This window comes from Pseudophryne corroboree, assembly GCF_028390025.1.
Source record: "Pseudophryne corroboree isolate aPseCor3 chromosome 10 unlocalized genomic scaffold, aPseCor3.hap2 SUPER_10_unloc_2, whole genome shotgun sequence".
Taxonomy (NCBI): domain Eukaryota; kingdom Metazoa; phylum Chordata; class Amphibia; order Anura; family Myobatrachidae; genus Pseudophryne; species Pseudophryne corroboree.
Genome location: NW_026967473.1, coordinates 612,693 through 632,163, shown reverse-complemented (window position 1 = coordinate 632,163; position 19,471 = coordinate 612,693). Strand labels below are relative to the sequence as shown.

General features: G+C 48.3%; 1 protein-coding gene across 5 annotated transcripts in view; it reads left to right on the top strand.

The window, feature by feature from the left end:
- Positions 1-19,471, top strand: part of MTOR (mechanistic target of rapamycin kinase) — a 634,684-nt gene that overhangs the window by 316,819 nt on the left and 298,394 nt on the right. For all 5 annotated transcript variants that reach the window (XM_063948692.1, XM_063948690.1, XM_063948689.1 and 2 more), the window contains exons 34-36: positions 9,392-9,507; positions 9,600-9,677; positions 11,826-11,933. In XM_063948692.1, the coding sequence (XP_063804762.1) occupies positions 9,392-9,507; positions 9,600-9,677; positions 11,826-11,933 (302 nt within the window). The remainder of the gene's footprint in view (positions 1-9,391; positions 9,508-9,599; positions 9,678-11,825; positions 11,934-19,471) is intronic.

Sequence of the window (19,471 nt, the reverse complement as noted above, 5' to 3'; positions counted from 1 at the left end):
AAAAAATTCACAAGCTGTATTTCCAGCAGGTGATAATCAAAGTACCCCTCCTACAACAAGGAAAAGGGTATTAGTCTTCCACACTATATTGTGGTACTGAAGCCAGACGGCTTGGTGAGACATAGTCTAAATCTGAAATCTTTGAACACTTACATAAAAAGGTTCAAATCAAGATGGAGTCACTCAGAGCAGTGATAGAGAACCGGAAAAAAGGGGACTATATGGTGTCCCTGGACATCAAGGATTACCTCCATGTCCAAATTTGCCCTTCTCAACAAGGGTACCTCTGGTTCGTGATACAGAACTGTCAATATCCGTTTCAGACGCTGCCGTTGAATTATCCACGGCACCCCGGGCCTTTACCAAGGTAATGGCCGAAAAGATGATTCTTAAAAGAAGAAAGGCATCTTAATTATCCCTTACTTGGACGATATCCTGAAAGGGGCAAGTTTCCAGAGAACAGTTGGAGGTCGGAAAAGAACTATCTAAAGTAGTTCTACGACAGCACGAGTGGATTCTAAATATTCCAAAAATCGCAGCTGTTTTCCGATGATACGTCTGCTGTTCCTAGGAATGATTCTGGGCATAGTCCAGAAAGAGGTATTTCTCCTGGAGGGGAAAGCCAGGGAGTTATCCGACCTAGTCAGAAACCTCCTAAAACCAGGCCAAGTATCAGTGCATCAATGCACAGGAGTCCTGGGAAAAATGGTGGCTTCTTACGAAGCGATTCCATTCGGCAGATCTCACGCAAAAACTTTTCAGGGGGATTTGCGGGACGAATGGTCCGGATCGCATCTTCAGATGCATCAGCGGATAACCCTGTCTCCAAGGACAAGGGTGTCTCTTCTGTGGGGGCTGCAGAGTGCTCATCTTCTAGAGGGCAGCACATTCAGCATTCAGGACTGTGTTCTGGTGACCACGGATGCCAGTCTGAGAGGCTGGGGAACAGTCACACAGGGAAGAAATTTCCAAGGAAGTGTGGTCAAGTCTGGAGATTTCTCTCCACATGAATATACTGGAGCTAAGGGCAATTTACGATGCTCTGAGCCTAGGAAGACCTCTGCTTCAAAGTCAACCGGTGCTGATCCAGTAGGACATCATCATGGCAGTCGCCCACGTAAACAGACGGGGCGGCACAAGAAGCAGGAGGGCAATGACAGCAAGGATTCTTCGCTGGGCGAAAAATCATGTGATAACACTGTCAGCAGTGTTCATTCCGGGAGTGGACAACTAGGAAGATTTCCTCAGCATGAATGAATTCCACCCGGAAAAGTGGGAACTTCATCTGGAAGTTTCCACATGTTTGTAAACCGTTGGGAAAGACCAAAGGTGGTTATGATGGCGTCCCACATGAAGCGCCAGGTCTAGAGACCCTCAGGCAATAGCTGGGACGCTCTGGTAACACCGTGGGTGTACCAGTCGGTGTATGTGTTCCCTCCTCTGCCTTTCATACCCAGTGTATGGAGAATGATAGGAAGGAGAGGAGTAAGAACTATACTCGTGGCTCCGGTTTGGCCAAGAAGAACTTGGTACCCGGAACTTCAAGAGATACTAGAAAGGATCTTGATTCAGCAAGAATCATGTCTGTTCCATGACTTACCGCAGCCGCGTTGACGGGTGAACGCCGGATCCTAAGGGAAAAAGGCATTCCGGAAGAGGTCATCCCTACCCTGGTCAGAGCCAGGAAGGAGGTGACCGCACAACATTATCACTGCTTAGGTGAAAATGTGTTCCGTGGTGTGAGGCCAGGAAGGCTCCACGGAAGAATTTCAACTACGTTAATTCCTACATTTCCTGCAAACAGGAGTGTATATGGGTCTCAAATTGGGGTCCATTAAGGTTCAAATTTCGACCGGTCGATTTTCTTCCAGAAAGAAATTGGCTTCAGTTCCTGAAGTCCAGAAGTTGTTAAGGGAGTACTGCATATACAACCCCCTTTTGATGTCTCCGGTGGCACTGGGCGATCTCAACGTAGTTTGGGATTCCTAAAATCACATTGGTTTAAACAACTCAAATCTGTGGATTTGATATATCTCACATGGAAAGCGACCATGCTGTTGGTCCTGGCCTCGGCCAGGCGAGTGTCAGAATTGGCGGCTTTATCTCACAAAGCCATATCTGATTGTCCATTCGGACAGAGCAAAGCTGTGGACTCGTCCCCAGTTTCTCCCTAAGGTGGTGTCAGCGTTTCACCTGAACCAGCTTATTGTGGTACCTGCGGCTACTAGGGACTTGGAGGACTCCAAGTTGCTGGATGTTGTCAGGGCCCTGAAAATATAGTTTCCAGGTCGGCTGGAGTCAGGAAATCTGACTTGCTGTTTATCCTGTATGCACCCAACAAGCTGGGTGCTCCTGCTTCTAAGCAGACTATTGCTCGTTGGATTTGTAGTACAATTCAGCTTGCACATTCTGTGGCAGGCTTGCCACAGCAAAAAATATGTAAATGCCCATTCCACAAGGAAGGTGGGCTCATCTTGGGCGGCTGCCCGAGGGGTCTCGGCATTACAACTCTGCCGAGCAGCTACGTGGTCGGGGGAGAACACGTTTGTAAAATTCTACAAATTTGATACCCTGCCAAAAAGAGGACCTGGAGTTCTCTCATTCGGTGCTGCAGAGTCATCCGCACTCTCCCGCCCGTTTGGGAGCTTTGGTATAATCCCCATGGTCCTTTCAGGAACCCCAGCATCCACTAGGACGATAGAGAAAATAAGAATTTACTTACCGATAATTCTATTTCTCGGAGTCCGTAGTGGATGCTGGGCGCCCATCCCAAGTGCGGATTATTCTGCAATACTTGTACATAGTTATTGTTACAAAAATCGGGTTATTGTTGTAGGAAGCCGTCTTTCAGAGACTCCTTTTGTTATCATACTGTTAACTGGGTTTAGATCACAAGTTGTACGGTGTGATTGGTGTGGCTGGTATGAGTCTTACCCGGGATTCAAAATTCCTCCCTTATTGTGTACGCTCGTCCGGGCACAGTACCTAACTGGAGTCTGGAGGAGGGTCATAGGGGGAGGAGCCAGTGCACACCACCTGATCGGAAAAGCTTTACTTTTGTGCCCTGTCTCCTGCGGAGCCGCTATTCCCCATGGTCCTTTCAGGAACCCCAGCATCCACTACGGACTCCGAGAAATAGAATTATCGGTAAGTAAATTCTTATTTTCTCCTATCTGGGGTCGCTGCCACCCATGGGGTGTTGTGGGCACTTGTGGCACAAGCGTATCTCGGTCCTCCCCTCTACATCCCATCAGCCCTCAAGGATCTTAGTCTGCCTATGTGCCCTTGGGGTGGGCACCCGCTTTCCTCCATCTTTGCTGAGTCTTCAGTGGTAAAGACTGCTTTCATGTTGGACAAGGCTGCAAAACCAATGTGCCAGTGGCTGCTGGGCGACGTTTTCACCTCGTTAGCATGATGAATGTCGTCATGGTGACTGTCTACTTAATATACCAAGCCCTTCAGAGGCGTCACAAGTGGAGTGTGGACGTCACCCTTCCAGGGGGGTGACAGGAGGCGGGTGCTGCCGTGTGACATTATCCTGCAGCACTCAGCTCCTGTCACTGAGAAGGAATCGGCAGTGTAGCCTGCACGCCCCAATCACTGCACCTGGCTTCCTGCGAAACCACGCCCCTTTAGTGACATCAGTGGGGTCATGTGTATCCCATGGGCCCCTAGTCAGTAAGGCCACTACCCCTTGGACATGCACCCCTTTGGCGCCTGCATGGAGGTCTATTGTCTACACCAGGTGTCACTGACACCACTGTCTTCTCAGATTAGCCGTGGACAGTGCTCATTTACAGATGTCAGTGGATGGTCCTAATACATCATTGCTGCAATTGTGCTAAAAAGCCCCTCTGTGCGCCAGGTCTTTTGTAGGAAATGTAAATCTCAATGTAATGTGAATAGGACACACCAGGAGACAGCAATCCATATGCATCTTAGCCTGGCGGCTCACTCACGTCTGGCATTTCGCACTGTGTTGCGTATTGAGAGTCAGATGCTACGAGCTTCCATTTGTGGACCCTTGGAAAACCGCTCCTGGCCTCCTGGTTACAAGCAAATCCTTGTCTAGAAAGTCAGGGCTACCATCAGATACCAGTCTCCAGAGTTGGGGCCTGATCACATTGGGTCTTCGTCTGCAGGGACTGTGGTCGAAGAATTAAGTCTTCTGTTAAATGTCTTCAAGCTAAGAGCAATGCTATGGGTTCTGCTTGAAGCTCAGCAGTTTCTTAGCAGAAAACCACTGTAGATTGTCTGAAAGTGCCACAACTATGAAGGAAAAGAAGCGCCTTGGCGATGGGAAAGACTCGCTGGACAGAAAGGCATGTCTTCATCCCAGGTCTTCAAAACTGGGAAGCCAATGGTCCCAGCTGGCATGCCGTTCATCGCAGGGAGTGGTAACTACACTTTACTGTGAGGTGTTCAGGTCCAAAGATCATCGTGATGGTCTCTAGGCTGTACAGATGTGTCCTCATCTTGCCTCAATATGCCACGTACCGGGAGATGCCTGGCGTAAGTGATATGACAGGTCCGGGGCAACTCCGCTAGCATCGTGTATCTTTTTTTTGCAAAAAATTTGCTATGCGAATATGACGCACAAGCTGCTTATGTTGATTACAATGATCTGTGGCATGCCTACAGTCTCTGTGCATCTGCGGCTGTATCTGCATACGGAATGGTACAGTGTTTCCTGTCGCACACCACATATCATTGTAATTAGCATTAGCTGCTTGTGTGCTCTATTCACAGTGATTTGCGAATAAGATGAAGTTTAATGGAAAAAATAGCACTTAAATCGCTGAGTGCTACAAAGACACGCCACAGCATGACGTACGTAGAAGAGTAGTTTAAGGGTAGGCTAGATGTGAGTGGACACATCTGTACCTAAAGGTTTGGCTGTACCAAGCATGAACCAGCGATCCTCAACACCATGACTGCTCGTTGGTGGTACCATCTGGGTTAACTGTCGTTCGATTCTAATAATTCCACATGTCCTCAAGAAGGTCAAGGCTGAGAAAGGTCCCAGTCATTCTGATGGCACTGGACTGGACACGATGTGCTTGGTACAAAGACGGTCTTCTTCTGGTGGTGGAATCTGTGGAGACTACCCAGACGGGTATATCTGCTAAGTTAGGATCCCTTCTTCCATCCAGACATGGCTGGCTTTAACTGCTGGACTGCTGAAGCCATTATCCTCCATTTCTCACCAGGTCATGTGAACAATGACCAGGGCTAGAACACTAGTATATTCCTAAATCTACCACAGAGTTTCGAAGATAAACATGTCTCGGTGGTAGCGAAAAAAAGACATATTTTGGAGTTTAAGTTGGCTCTTGTATTGTCTTCCACGTAAGATGCCTTGGAAAGTTAATTTGAAGATTGCCTCACAGAAGGTGCGAGTTTCTGCACTTGCTATCTTTTTTTAAAGGGAATTGGCTTCCATTCCAGAAATGCAATTGTTCCTTCAGTCCAGCTACTTCATGTTCTTCTAATGGTGCCTTCGGACCTTTTAATTTGGCTCTCTTGACATTGTAGAAACCACCCATTGAACGTGTCCTTTCTGTTGGCCATCTCCTCTGCCAAATGCTTGTCAGAATTGGCATCCGTCTCATGTTGATTTCCATACTTTGGGAAATGTACTAGCGGTCATGTAAACAGGTCCTACGTTTCAGCCAAAGGTTGTCCGTATTCGACCCCAGGTAGTGAAGATGACGTTTCACACTGGATGTGTTTCGGGCTTTGAGGATCTATGTGTATAGATCACCTTTGTTGAAGACTAGGGACAATCCTCTTGTATGATGCGCCCATACAAGGTTGACCAGCAACAAATTAAAAATCAGTGGCAAAATGGATCACGGTTTCAGTCTGCCTGTTGCACGTATTGGAACAGGTTCCTGAGTACATTTTGGTTTACTCCAGTAGATCAATGACCGTCTCTTGTGCGGTGTGACACACCGCAGCTTTAGAAGTTCCCATTGATGTCAGTGTGCTCTGTTCAATCCGTTTCTCTTAGTCCGTCTGGGGCACACTGTGATCCACACTCCGCGTTTCTTCGCGCTCAGGTTTCAGTGTTTATCTATCATCTCCTATGGGCTTTGTCAAGTTTATAAACTAACATCCAATTGGTTGTGTAGAAGCTGATGAGATGTACAAGGGAGGGCCTAGCTATAACCACGTTTAGCTGCGCACTCTACTCCGCATGGCTGGCAGCACCCACAGATAAAACGAGGGATTTATTTCCAGCATGCACAATACAACTTACATGTAGAGCCCTAAGGTGTTCCCAGGTCCTATCCTGTAGCCTGTACTCACCATATTGTGTCCCCAGTCCAGCTACAGCTAGATGCAGCGTTCTGTCCAGTGATCACTTCTAGACAGGCAGTTGTAGCAGCAGTTTCTGTCAGTGGATGGGTATATAGAACAGGGCAGGCGTATAGACAGCGCAGTTGTAGCAGCGGTTTCTGTCAGTGGATGGTATATAGAACAGGGCAGGCATATAGACAGGCAGTTATAGCAGCGGTTTCTGTCAGTGGATGGGTATATAGAACAGGGCAGGCGTATAGACGGGCAGTTGTAGCAGCGGTTTCTGTCAGTGGATGGGTATATGGAACAGGGCAGGCGTATAGACAGGCAGTTGTAGCAGCGGTTTCTGTCAGTGGATGGGTATATAGAACAGGGCAGGCGTATAGACGGGCAGTTGTAGCAGCGGTTTCTGTCAGTGGATGGGTATATAGAACAGGGCAGGCGTATAGACAGGCAGTTGTAGCAGCGGTTTCTGTCAGTGGATGGGTATATGGAACAGGGCAGGCGTATAGACAGCGCAGTTGTAGCAGCGGTTTCTGTCAGTGGATGGTATATGGAACAGGGCAGGCGTATAGACAGGCAGTTGTAGCAGCGGTTTCTGTCAGTGGATGGGTATATAGAACAGGGCAGGCGTATAGACAGGCAGTTGTAGCAGCGGTTTCTGTCAGTGGATGGGTATATGGAACAGGGCAGGCGTATAGACAGGCAGTTGTAGCAGCGGTTTCTGTCAGTGGATGGGTATATAGAACAGGGCAGGCGTATAGACGGGCAGTTGTAGCAGCGGTTTCTGTCAGTGGATGGGTATATGGAACAGGGCAGGCGTATAGACAGGCAGTTGTAGCAGCAGTTTCTGTCAGTGGATGGTATATAGAACAGGGCAGGCATATAGACAGGCAGTTGTAGCAGCGGTTTCTGTCAGTGGATGGGTATATAGAACAGGGCAGGCGTATAGACAGGCAGTTGTAGCAGCGGTTTCTGTCAGTGGATGGGTATATGGAACAGGGCAGGCGTATAGACAGGCAGTTGTAGCAGCGGTTTCTGTCAGTGGATGGGTATATGGAACAGGGCAGGCGTATAGACAGGCAGTTGTAGCAGCGGTTTCGGTCAGTGGATGGGTATATGGAACAGGGCAGGCGTATAGACAGGCAGTTGTAGCAGCGGTTTCTGTCAGTGGATCGGTATATAGAACAGGGCAGGCGTATAGACAGCGCAGTTGTAGCAGCGGTTTCTGTCAGTGGATGGGTATATGGAACAGGGCAGGCGTATAGACAGGCAGTTGTAGCAGCGGTTTCTGTCAGTAGATGGGTATATAGAACAGGGCAGGCGTATAGACGGGCAGTTGTAGCAGCGGTTTCTGTCAGTGGATGGGTATATGGAACAGGGCAGGCGTATAGACAGGCAGTTGTAGCAGCGGTTTCTGTCAGTGGATGGGTATATAGAACAGGGCAGGCGTATAGACGGGCAGTTGTAGCAGCGGTTTCTGTCAGTGGATGGGTATATAGAACAGGGCAGGCGTATAGACGGGCAGTTGTAGCAGCGGTTTCTGTCAGTGGATGGGTATATAGAACAGGGCAGGCGTATAGACAGGCAGTTGTAGCAGCGGTTTCTGTCAGTGGATGGGTAAATGGAACAGGGCAGGCGTATAGACGGGCAGTTGTAGCAGCGGTTTCTGTCAGTGGATGGTATATGGAACAGGGCAGGCGTATAGACAGGCAGTTGTAGCAGCGGTTTCTGTCAGTGGATGGGTATATAGAACAGGGCAGGCGTATAGACGGGCAGCTGTAGCAGCGGTTTCTGTCAGTGGATGGGTATATAGAACAGGGCAGGCGTATAGACGGGCAGTTGTAGCAGCGGTTTCTGTCAGTGGATGGGTATATAGAACAAGGCAGGCGTATAGACAGCGCAGTTGTAGCAGCGGTTTCTGTCAGTGGATGGGTATATGGAACAGGGCAGGCGTATAGACAGGCAGTTGTAGCAGCGGTTTCTGTCAGTGGATGGGTATATGGAACAGGGCAGGCGTATAGACAGCGCAGTTGTAGCAGCGGTTTCTGTCAGTGGATGGGTATATGGAACAGGGCAGGCGTATAGACAGGCAGTTGTAGCAGCGGTTTCTGTCAGTGGATGGGTATATGGAACAGGGCAGGCGTATAGACGGGCAGTTGTAGCAGCTGTTTCTGTCAGTGGATGGGTATATAGAACAGGGCAGGCGTATAGACGGGCAGTTGTAGCAGCGGTTTCTGTCAGTGGATGGGTATATGGAACAGGGCAGGCGTATAGACGGGCAGTTGTAGCAGCGGTTTCTGTCAGTGGATGGGTATATAGAACAGGGCAGGCGTATAGACAGCGCAGTTGTAGCAGCGGTTTCTGTCAGTGGATGGGTATATGGAACAGGGCAGGCGTATAGACAGGCAGTTGTAGCAGCGGTTTCTGTCAGTGGATGGGTATATAGAACAGGGCAGGCGTATAGATGGGCAGTTGTAGCAGCGGTTTCTGTCAGTGGATGGGTATATAGAACAGGGCAGGCGTATAGACAGGCAGTTGTAGCAGCGGTTTCTGTCAGTGGATGGGTATATAGAACAGGGCAGGCGTATAGACAGGCAGTTGTAGCAGTGGTTTCTGTCAGTGGATGGGTATATGGAACAGGGCAGGCATATAGACGGGCAGTTGTAGCAGCGGTTTCTGTCAGTGGATGGGTATATGGAACAGGGCAGGCGTATAGACGGGCAGTTGTAGCAGCGGTTTCTGTCAGTGGATGGGTATATGGAACAGGGCAGGCGTATAGACGGGCAGTTGTAGCAGCTGTTTCTGTCAGTGGATGGGTATATAGAACAGGGCAGGCGTATAGACAGGCAGTTGTAGCAGCGGTTTCTGTCAGTGGATGGGTATATAGAACAGGGCAGGCGTATAGACAGGCAGTTGTAGCAGCGGTTTCTGTCAGTGGATGGGTATATAGAACAGGGCAGGCATATAGACAGGCAGTGTTTAATACATGTTTCTTTCACAATGATTCTTCCCATGTGTGTTTCCGCTATTTGCCCGCGCACATTCCTGCGCAGTGCTGATGTCTGTCTCTCCGTTGCCCCTTTAGAGCAGTGGGACAGTATGGAGGAGTACACGTGCTTGATCCCAAGAGATACCCATGACGGAGCATTCTATAGAGCTGTGCTGGCTCTCCACCAAGACCTCTTCTCACTCGCTCAGCAGGTAGGTGCTCTGCTGTACAGTACCAACCCTCCAATGCTAACCAACACTTTGATGCCATTATAAAGTTATGTGACTACTTCTTTGTGTCTCAGTGTATTGATAAAGCCAGGGACATGCTGGATGCTGAACTGACTGCAATGGCTGGGGAAAGCTACAGCCGGGCTTACGGGGTAAGTTTGCAGTGGTAAGAATGCAGCCTATCGGCTCACTAGGAGCCGGTGACATCACTGAGGCGAGAGAATGCAGCCTATCCGCTCACTAGGAGCCGGTGACATCACTGAGGTGAGAGAATGCAGCCTATCCGTTCACTAACAGGCGGTGACGTCACTGAGGTGAGCGAATGCAGCCTATCCGCTCTCTAGGAGCCAGTGACGTCACTGAGGTTAACGAATGCAGCCTATCCACTCACTAGGAGCCGGTGACGTCACTGAGGATGTGAGAATGCAGCCTATCCGCTCTCTCTAGGAGCCAGTGACGTCACTGAGGATGTGAGAATGCAGCCTATCCGCTCACTAGGAACCAGTGACGTCACTGAGGCAAGAGAATGCAGCCTATCCGCTCACTAGGAGCCAGTGACGTCACTGAGGCGTGAGAATGCAGCCTATCCGCTCACTAGGAGCCAGTGACGTCACTGAGGCGAGAGAATGCAGCCTATCCGCTCACTAGGACCCGGTGAGGTCACTGAGGCGTGAGAATGCAGCCTATCCGCTCACTAGGAGCCAGTGACGTCACTGAGGCGAGAGAATGCAGCCTATCCGCTCACTAGGACCCGGTGAGGTCACTGAGGCGAGAGAATGCAGCCTATCCGCTCACTAGGAACCAGTGACATCACTGAGGCAAGAGAATGCAGCCTATCCGCTCACTAGGAGCCAGTGACGTCACTGAGGCGAGAGAATGCAGCCTACCCGCTCACTAGGAACCAGTGACGTCACTGAGGTGAGAGAATGCAGCCTATCCGCTCACTAGGAGCCAGTGACGTCACTGAGGCGAGAGAATGAGCCTATCCGCTCACTAGGAGCCAGTGACGTCACTGAGGCGAGAGAATGCAGCCTATCCGCTCACTAGGAACCAATGACGTCACTGAGGTGAGAGAATGCAGCCTATCCGCTCACTAGGAGCCGGTGACGTCACTGAGGCGAGATAATGAGCCTATCCGCTCACTAGGAGCCAGTGACGTCACTGAGGCGAGAGAATGCAGCCTATTCGCTCTCTAGGAGCCGGTGACGTCACTGAGGACGTGAGAATGAGCCTATCCGCTCACTAGGAGCCAGTGACGTCACTGAGGCGAGAGAATGCAGCCTATCCGCTCACTAGGAACCAGTGACGTCACTGAGGTGAGAGAATGCAGCCTATCCGCTCACTAGGAACCAGTGACGTCACTGAGGTGAGAGAATGCAGCCTATCCGCTCACTAGGAGCCGGTGACATCACTGAGGACGTGAGAATGCAGCCTATCCGCTCACTAGGAGCCGGTGACGTCACTGAGGCGAGAGAATGCAGCCTATCCGCTCACTAGGAGCCAGTGACGTCACTGAGGCGAGAGAATGAGCCTATCCGCTCACTAGGAGCCAGTGACGTCACTGAGGCGAGAGAATGCAGCCTATCCGCTCACTAGGAGCCGGTGACGTCACTGAGGTGAGAGAATGCAGCCTATCCGCTCACTAGGAGCCGGTGACATCACTGAGGACGTGAGAATGCAGCCTATCCGCTCACTAGGAGCCGGTGACGTCACTGAGGACGTGAGAATGCAGCCTATCCGCTCACTAGGAGCCGGTGACATCACTGAGGACGTGAGAATGCAGCCTATCCGCTCACTAGGAGCCGGTGACGTCACTGAGGCGAGAGAATGCAGCCTATCCGCTCACTAGGAGCCAGTGACGTCACTGAGGCGAGAGAATGAGCCTATCCGCTCACTAGGAGCCAGTGACGTCACTGAGGCGAGAGAATGCAGCCTATCCGCTCACTAGGAACCAGTGACGTCACTGAGGTGAAAGAATGCAGCCTATCCGCTCACTAGGAGCCGGTGACATCACTGAGGACGTGAGAATGCAGCCTATCCGCTCACTAGGAGCCGGTGACGTCACTGAGGACGTGAGAATGCAGCCTATCCGCTCACTAGGAGCCGGTGATGTCACTGAGGACGTGACAATGCAGCCTGTCCGCTTACTAGGACGTCACTGAGAATGCAGCCTATCCGCTGGTTTCCGGTGACTAGATGTAGGTAACTGGATTGGCACTGCTGGCTATTTCCTGGCAGACCCCAGGCCCCCTCAGTTTTGTGCTGTGTAGAAGCTGAGTCTTGCCCTGTCTTCCCTGCAGGCCATGGTCACCTGCCAGATGCTGTCTGAGCTGGAGGAAGTGATACAGTATAAGTTGGTACCTGAGCGGCGGGAGATTATTCGCCAGACCTGGTGGGATCGGCTACAGGTGGGTAATGCCAGGGTTTGGCAGGATAGGATGGAGAACACTTGCCCCTGGGAAATCACGTGTTTGGATGTTGGAGATACGGATTTTTGTGCATTACACTGGACGTTCAGAGTGTGAGAGGAAGAGAGACGTCTATTAATACCACCGTCTACGCCTCTCGCGCTCTGGAGAACATTCCTGGGCGCATTTCTTCTGTACCCTGTAGTGTCTGGACGGATGTTTATTAGGTGTGTAGGAGGTGGGGGGGGGAGCAGGTATTTCTCACCTTCCATAGCCAAGCGCACACCCATGACACATGCAGGCAGACTTGGGCACGTATGACATCCTCCTGTACAGACAATTTGTGCTAGGGCCTGTGTTCCTGGCCAGAGGTCCTGTGTATAGTGACATCTGGGGAATGCAGTAAGTAAGTACAGCCAGAGCCAGGGCACTTGCCAATAAGTCCGGGCTGTGTGCCTCTGGAAGGTGCGTTATTACTATTATCCGTTCCTAGTAATCTGCCAGAACCCCATTACCGCTGTACAGTGTCTACATCCGTCACACACTTACTACAGTCTCTATACCTGTTACATGGCTCGTGGCATGGGAAGATGTGTCTTGTGTCGCATTGTATGCAGAAGGATTGCTCCAGTGACTAGTGTATATGTGTGTTGTACAGGCTGTGACAGTGCATTATGTCACAGTGTATGCAGAAAGCGTGACATGAGAAGGATTGCTCCAGTGACTAGTGTATATGTGTGTTGTACAGGCTGTGACAGTGCATTATGTCACTATGTATGCAGAAAGCGTGACACGAGAAGGATTGCTCCAGTGACTAGTGTATATGTGTGTTGTACAGGCTGTGACAGTGCATTATGTCACAGTGTATGCAGAAAGCGTGACATGAGAAGGATTGCTCCAGTGACTAGTGTATATGTGTGTTGTACAGAGCTGTGACAGTGCATTATGTCACAGTGTCTGCAGAAAGCGTGACATGAGAAGGATTGCTCCAGTGACTAGTGTATATGTGTGTTGTACAGGCTGTGACAGTGCATTATGTCACAGTGTATACAGAAAGCGTGACATGAGAAGGATTGCTCCAGTGACTAGTGTATATGTGTGTTGTACAGGCTGTGACAGTGCATTATGTCACAGTGTATACAGAAAGCGTGACACGAGAAGGATTGCTCCAGTGACTAGTGTATATGTGTGTTGTACAGGCTGTGACAGTGCATTATGTCACAGCGTATGGAGAAAGCGTGACATGAGAAGGATTGCTCCAGTGACTAGTGTATATGTGTGTTGTACAGGCTGTGACAGTGCATTATGTCACAGTGTATACAGAAAGCGTGACATGAGAAGGATTGCTCCAGTGACTAGTGTATATGTGTGATGTACAGGCTGTGACAGTGCATTATGTCACAGTGTATACAGAAAGCGTGACACGAGAAGGATTGCTCCAGTGACTAGTGTATATGTGTGTTGTACAGGCTGTGACAGTGCATTATGTCACAGTGTATACAGAAAGCGTGACACGAGAAGGATTGCTCCAGTGACTAGTGTATATGTGTGTTGTACAGGCTGTGACAGTGCATTATGTCACAGCGTATGGAGAAAGCGTGACATGAGAAGGATTGCTCCAGTGACTAGTGTATATGTGTGTTGTACAGGCTGTGACAGTGCATTATGTCACAGTGTATACAGAAAGCGTGACATGAGAAGGATTGCTCCAGTGACTAGTGTATATGTGTGTTGTACAGAGCTGTGACAGTGCATTATGTCACAGTGTATGCAGAAAGCGTGACACGAGAAGGATTGCTCCAGTGACTATTGTATATGTGTGTTGTACAGGCTGTGACAGTGCATTATGTCACAGTGTATACAGAAAGCGTGACACGAGAAGGATTGCTCCAGTGACTATTGTATATGTGTGTTGTACAGGGCTGTGACAGTGCATTATGTCACAGTGTATACAGAAAGCGTGACACGAGAAGGATTGCTCCAGTGACTAGTGTGTATGTGTGTTGTACAGGCTGTGACAGTGCATTATGTCACAGTGTATACAGAAAGCGTGACATGAGAAGGATTGCTCCAGTGACTAGTGTATATGTGTGTTGTACAGGATGTGACAGTGCATTATGTCACAGTGTATACAGAAAGCGTGACACGAGAAGGATTGCTCCAGTGACTGGTGTATATGTGTGTTGTACAGGCTGTGACAGTGCATTATGTCACAGTGTATGCAGAAAGCGTGACATGAGAAGGATTGCTCCAGTGACTAGTGTATATGTGTGTTGTACAGGCTGTGACAGTGCATTATGTCACAGTGTATGCAGAAAGCGTGACATGAGAAGGATTGCTCCAGTGACTAGTGTATATGTGTGTTGTACAGGATGTGACAGTGCATTATGTCACAATGTATGCAGAAAGCGTGACATGAGAAGGATTGCTCCAGTGACTAGTGTATATGTGTGTTGTACAGGCTGTGACAGTGCATTATGTCACAGTGTATGCAGAAAGCGTGACACGAGAAGGATTGCTCCAGTGACTAGTGTATATGTGTGTTGTACAGGCTGTGACAGTGCATTATGTCACAGTGTATGCAGAAAGCGTGACACGAGAAGGATTGCTCCAGTGACTAGTGTATATGTGTGTTGTACAGGCTGTGACAGTGCATTATGTCACAGTGTATGCAGAAAGCGTGACATGAGAAGGATTGCTCCAGTGACTAGTGTATATGTGTGATGTACAGAGCTGTGACAGTGCATTATGTCACAGTGTATGCAGAAAGCGTGACACGAGAAGGATTGCTGCAGTGACTAGTGTATATGTGTGTTGTACAGGCTGTGACAGTGCATTATGTCACTATGTATGCAGAAAGCGTGACATGAGAAGGATTGCTCCAGTGACTAGTGTATATGTGTGTTGTACAGGATGTGACAGTGCATTATGTCACTATGTATGCAGAAAGCGTGACATGAGAAGGATTGCTCCAGTGACTAGTGTATATGTGTGTTGTACAGGCTGTGACAGTGCATTATGTCACTATGTATGCAGAAAGCGTGACACGAGAAGGATTGCTCCAGTGACTAGTGTATATGTGTGTTGTACAGGCTGTGACAGTGCATTATGTCACAGTGTATACAGAAAGCGTGACACGAGAAGGATTGCTCCAGTGACTAGTGTATATGTGTATTGTACAGGCTGTGACAGTGCATTATGTCACAGCGTATGGAGAAAGCGTGACACGAGAAGGATTGCACCAGTGACTAGTGTATATGTGTGTTGTACAGGCAGTGACAGTGCATTATGTCACAGTGTATGCAGAAAGCGTGACACGAGAAGGATTGCTCCAGTGACTAGTGTATATGTGTGTTGTACAGGATGTGACAGTGCATTATGTCACAGCGTATGGAGAAAGCGTGACACGAGAAGGATTGCTCCAGTGACTAGTGTATATGTGTGTTGTACAGGATGTGACAGTGCATTATGTCACAGTGTATACAGAAAGCGTGACACGAGAAGGATTGCTCCAGTGACTAGTGTATGTGTGTTGTACAGGATGTGACAGTGCATTATGTCACAGTGTATGGAGAAAGCGTGACATGAGAAGGATTGCTCCAGTGACTAGTGTATATGTGTGTTGTACAGGCAGTGACAGTGCATTATGTCACAGTGTATGCAGAAAGCGTGACAGGAGAAGGATTGCTCCAGTGACTAGTGTATATGTGTGTTGTACAGGCTGTGACAGTGCATTATGTCACAGTGTATACAGAAAGCGTGACACGAGAAGGATTGCTCCAGTGACTAGTGTATATGTGTGTTGTACAGGCTGTGACAGTGCATTATGTCACAGTGTATACAGAAAGCGTGACACGAGAAGGATTGCTCCAGTGACTAGTGTATATGTGTGTTGTACAGGCTGTGACAGTGCATTATGTCACAGCGTATGGAGAAAGCGTGACACGAGAAGGATTGCTCCAGTGACTAGTGTATATGTGTGTTGTACAGGATGTGACAGTGCATTATATCACAGTGTATGCAGAAAGCGTGACACGAGAAGGATTGCTCCAGTGACTAGTGTATATGTGTGTTGTACAGGCAGTGACAGTGCATTATGTCACAGTGTATACAGAAAGCGTGACACGAGAAGGATTGCTCCAGTGACTAGTGTATATGTGTGTTGTACAGGGCTGTGACAGTGCATTATGTCACAGTGTATGCAGAAAGCGTGACACGAGAAGGATTGCTCCAGTGACTAGTGTATATGTGTGTTGTACAGGCTGTGACAGTGCATTATGTCACAGTGTATACAGAAAGCGTGACACGAGAAGGATTGCTCCAGTGACTAGTGTATATGTGTGTTGTACAGGCTGTGACAGTGCATTATGTCAGTGTATACAGAAAGCGTGACATGAGAAGGATTGCTCCAGTGACTAGTGTATATGTGTGTTGTACAGGATGTGACAGTGCATTATGTCACAGTGTATACAGAAAGCGTGACATGAGAAGGATTGCTCCTGTGACTAGTGTATATGTGTGTTGTACAGGCTGTGACAGTGCATTATGTCACAGTGTATGCAGAAAGTGTGACATGAGGATTGCTCCAGTGACTAGTGTATATGTGTGTTGTACAGGCTGTGACAGTGCATTATGTCAGTGTATGCAGAAAGCGTGACACGAGAAGGATTGCTCCAGTGACTAGTGTATATGTGTGTTGTACAGGCTGTGACAGTGCATTATGTCACAGTGTATGCAGAAAGCGTGACACGAGAAGGATTGCTCCAGTGACTAGTGTATATGTGTGTTGTACAGGATGTGACAGTGCATTATGTCACAGTGTATGGAGAAAGCGTGACATGAGAAGGATTGCACCAGTGACTAGTGTATATGTGTGTTGTACAGGCTGTGACAGTGCATTATGTCACAGTGTATACAGAAAGCGTGACACGAGAAGGATTGCTCCAGTGACTAGTGTATATGTGTGTTGTACAGGCTGTGACAGTGCATTATGTCACAGTGTATACAGAAAGCGTGACACGAGAAGGATTGCTCCAGTGTCTAGTGTATATGTGTGTTGTACAGGCTGTGACAGTGCATTATGTCACAGTGTATGGAGAAAGCGTGACATGAGAAGGATTGCATCAGTGACTAGTGTATATGTGTGTTGTACAGGCTGTGACAGTGCATTATGTCACAGTGTATACAGAAAGCGTGACACGAGAAGGATTGCTCCAGTGACTAGTGTATATGTGTGTTGTACAGGCTGTGACAGTGCATTATGTCACAGTGTATACAGAAAGAGTGACATGAGAAGGATTGCTCCAGTGACTAGTGTATATGTGTGTTGTACAGGCTGTGACAGTGCATTATGTCACAGTGTATACAGAAAGCGTGACTCGAGAATGATTGCTCCAGTGACTAGTGTATATGTGTGTTGTACAGGCTGTGACAGTGCATTATGTCACAGTGTATGCAGAAAGCGTGACACGAGAAGGATTGCTCCAGTGACTAGTGTATATGTGTGTTGTACAGGCTGTGACAGTGCATTATGTCACAGTGTATGCAGAAAGTGTGACACGAGAAGGATTGCTCCAGTGACTAGTGTATATGTGTGTTGTACAGGCTGTGACAGTGCATTATGTCACAGTGTATGCAGAAAGCGTGACACGAGAAGGATTGCTCCAGTGACTATTGTATATGTGTGTTGTACAGGCTGTGACAGTGCATTATGTCACAGTGTATGCAGAAAGCGTGACACGAGAAGGATTGCTCCAGTGACTAGTGTATATGTGTGTTGTACAGGCTGTGACAGTGCATTATGTCACAGTGTATGCAGAAAGCGTGACACGAGAAGGATTGCTCCAGTGACTAGTGTATATGTGTGTTGTACAGGCTGTGACAGTGCATTATGTCACTATGTATGCAGAAAGCGTGACACGAGAAGGATTGCTCCAGTGACTAGTGTATATGTGTGTTGTACAGGCTGTGACAGTGCATTATGTCACAGTGTATGCAGAAAGCGTGACACGAGAAGGATTGCTCCAGTGACTAGTGTATATGTGTGTTGTACAGGCTGTGACAGTGCATTATGTCACAGTGTATGCAGAAAGCGTGACACGAGAAGGATTGCTCCAGTGACTAGTGTATATGTGTGTTGTACAGGCTGTGACAGTGCATTATGTCAGTGTATACAGAAAGCGTGACACGAGAAGGATTGCTCCAGTGACTAGTGTATATGTGTGTTGTACAGGCTGTGACAGTGCATTATGTCACAGTGTATGCAGAAAGCGTGACACGAGAAGGATTGCTCCAGTGACTAGTGTATATGTGTTGTACAGGATGTGACAGTGCATTATGTCACAGTGTATACAGAAAGCATGACACGAGAAGGATTGCTCCAGTGACTAGTGTATGTGTGTGTTGTACAGGCTGTGACAGTGCATTATGTCACAGTGTATGCAGAAAGCGTGACACGAGAAGGATTGCTCCAGTGACTAGTGTATATGTGTTGTACAGGCTGTGACAGTGCATTATGTCACAGTGTATGCAGAAAGCGTGACACGAGAAGGATTGCTCCAGTGACTAGTGTATATGTGTTGTACAGGATGTGACAGTGCATTATGTCACAGTGTATACAGAAAGCGTGACACGAGAAGGATTGCTCCAGTGACTAGTGTATATGTGTGTTGTACAGGCTGTGACAGTGCATTATGTCACAGTGTATGCAGAAAGCGTGACACGAGAAGGATTGCTCCAGTGACTAGTGTATATGTGTGTTGTACAGGCTGTGACAGTGCATTATGTCACAGTGTATACAGAAAGCGTGACATGAGAAGGATTGCTCCAGTGACTAGTGTATATGTGTGTTGTACAGGCTGTGACAGTGCATTATGTCACAATGTATGCAGAAAGCGTGACATGAGAAGGATTGCTCCAGTGACTAGTGTATATGTGTGTTGTACAGGATGTGACAGTGCATTATGTCACAGTGTATACAGAAAGCGTGACATGAGAAGGATTGCTCCAGTGACTAGTGTATATGTGTGTTGTACAGGCTGTGACAGTGCATTATGTCACAATGTATGCAGAAAGCGTGACATGAGAAGGATTGCTCCAGTGACTAGTGTATATGTGTGTTGTACAGGATGTGACAGTGCATTATGTCACAGTGTATACAGAAAGCGTGACACGAGAAGGATTGCTCCAGTGACTAGTGTATATGTGTGATGTACAGGATGTGACAGTGTATTATGTCACAGTGTATGCAGAAAGCGTGACACGAGAAGGATTGCTCCAGTGACTAGTGTATATGTGTGTTGTACAGGCTGTGACAGTGCATTATGTCACAGTGTATACAGAAAGCGTGACACGAGAAGGATTGCTCCAGTGACTAGTGTATATGTGTGTTGTACAGGCTGTGACAGTGCATTATGTCACAGTGTATACAGAAAGCGTGACACGAGAAGGATTGCTCCAGTGACTAGTGTATATGTGTGTTGTACAGGCTGTGACAGTGCATTATGTCACAGTGTATGCAGAAAGCGTGACATGAGAAG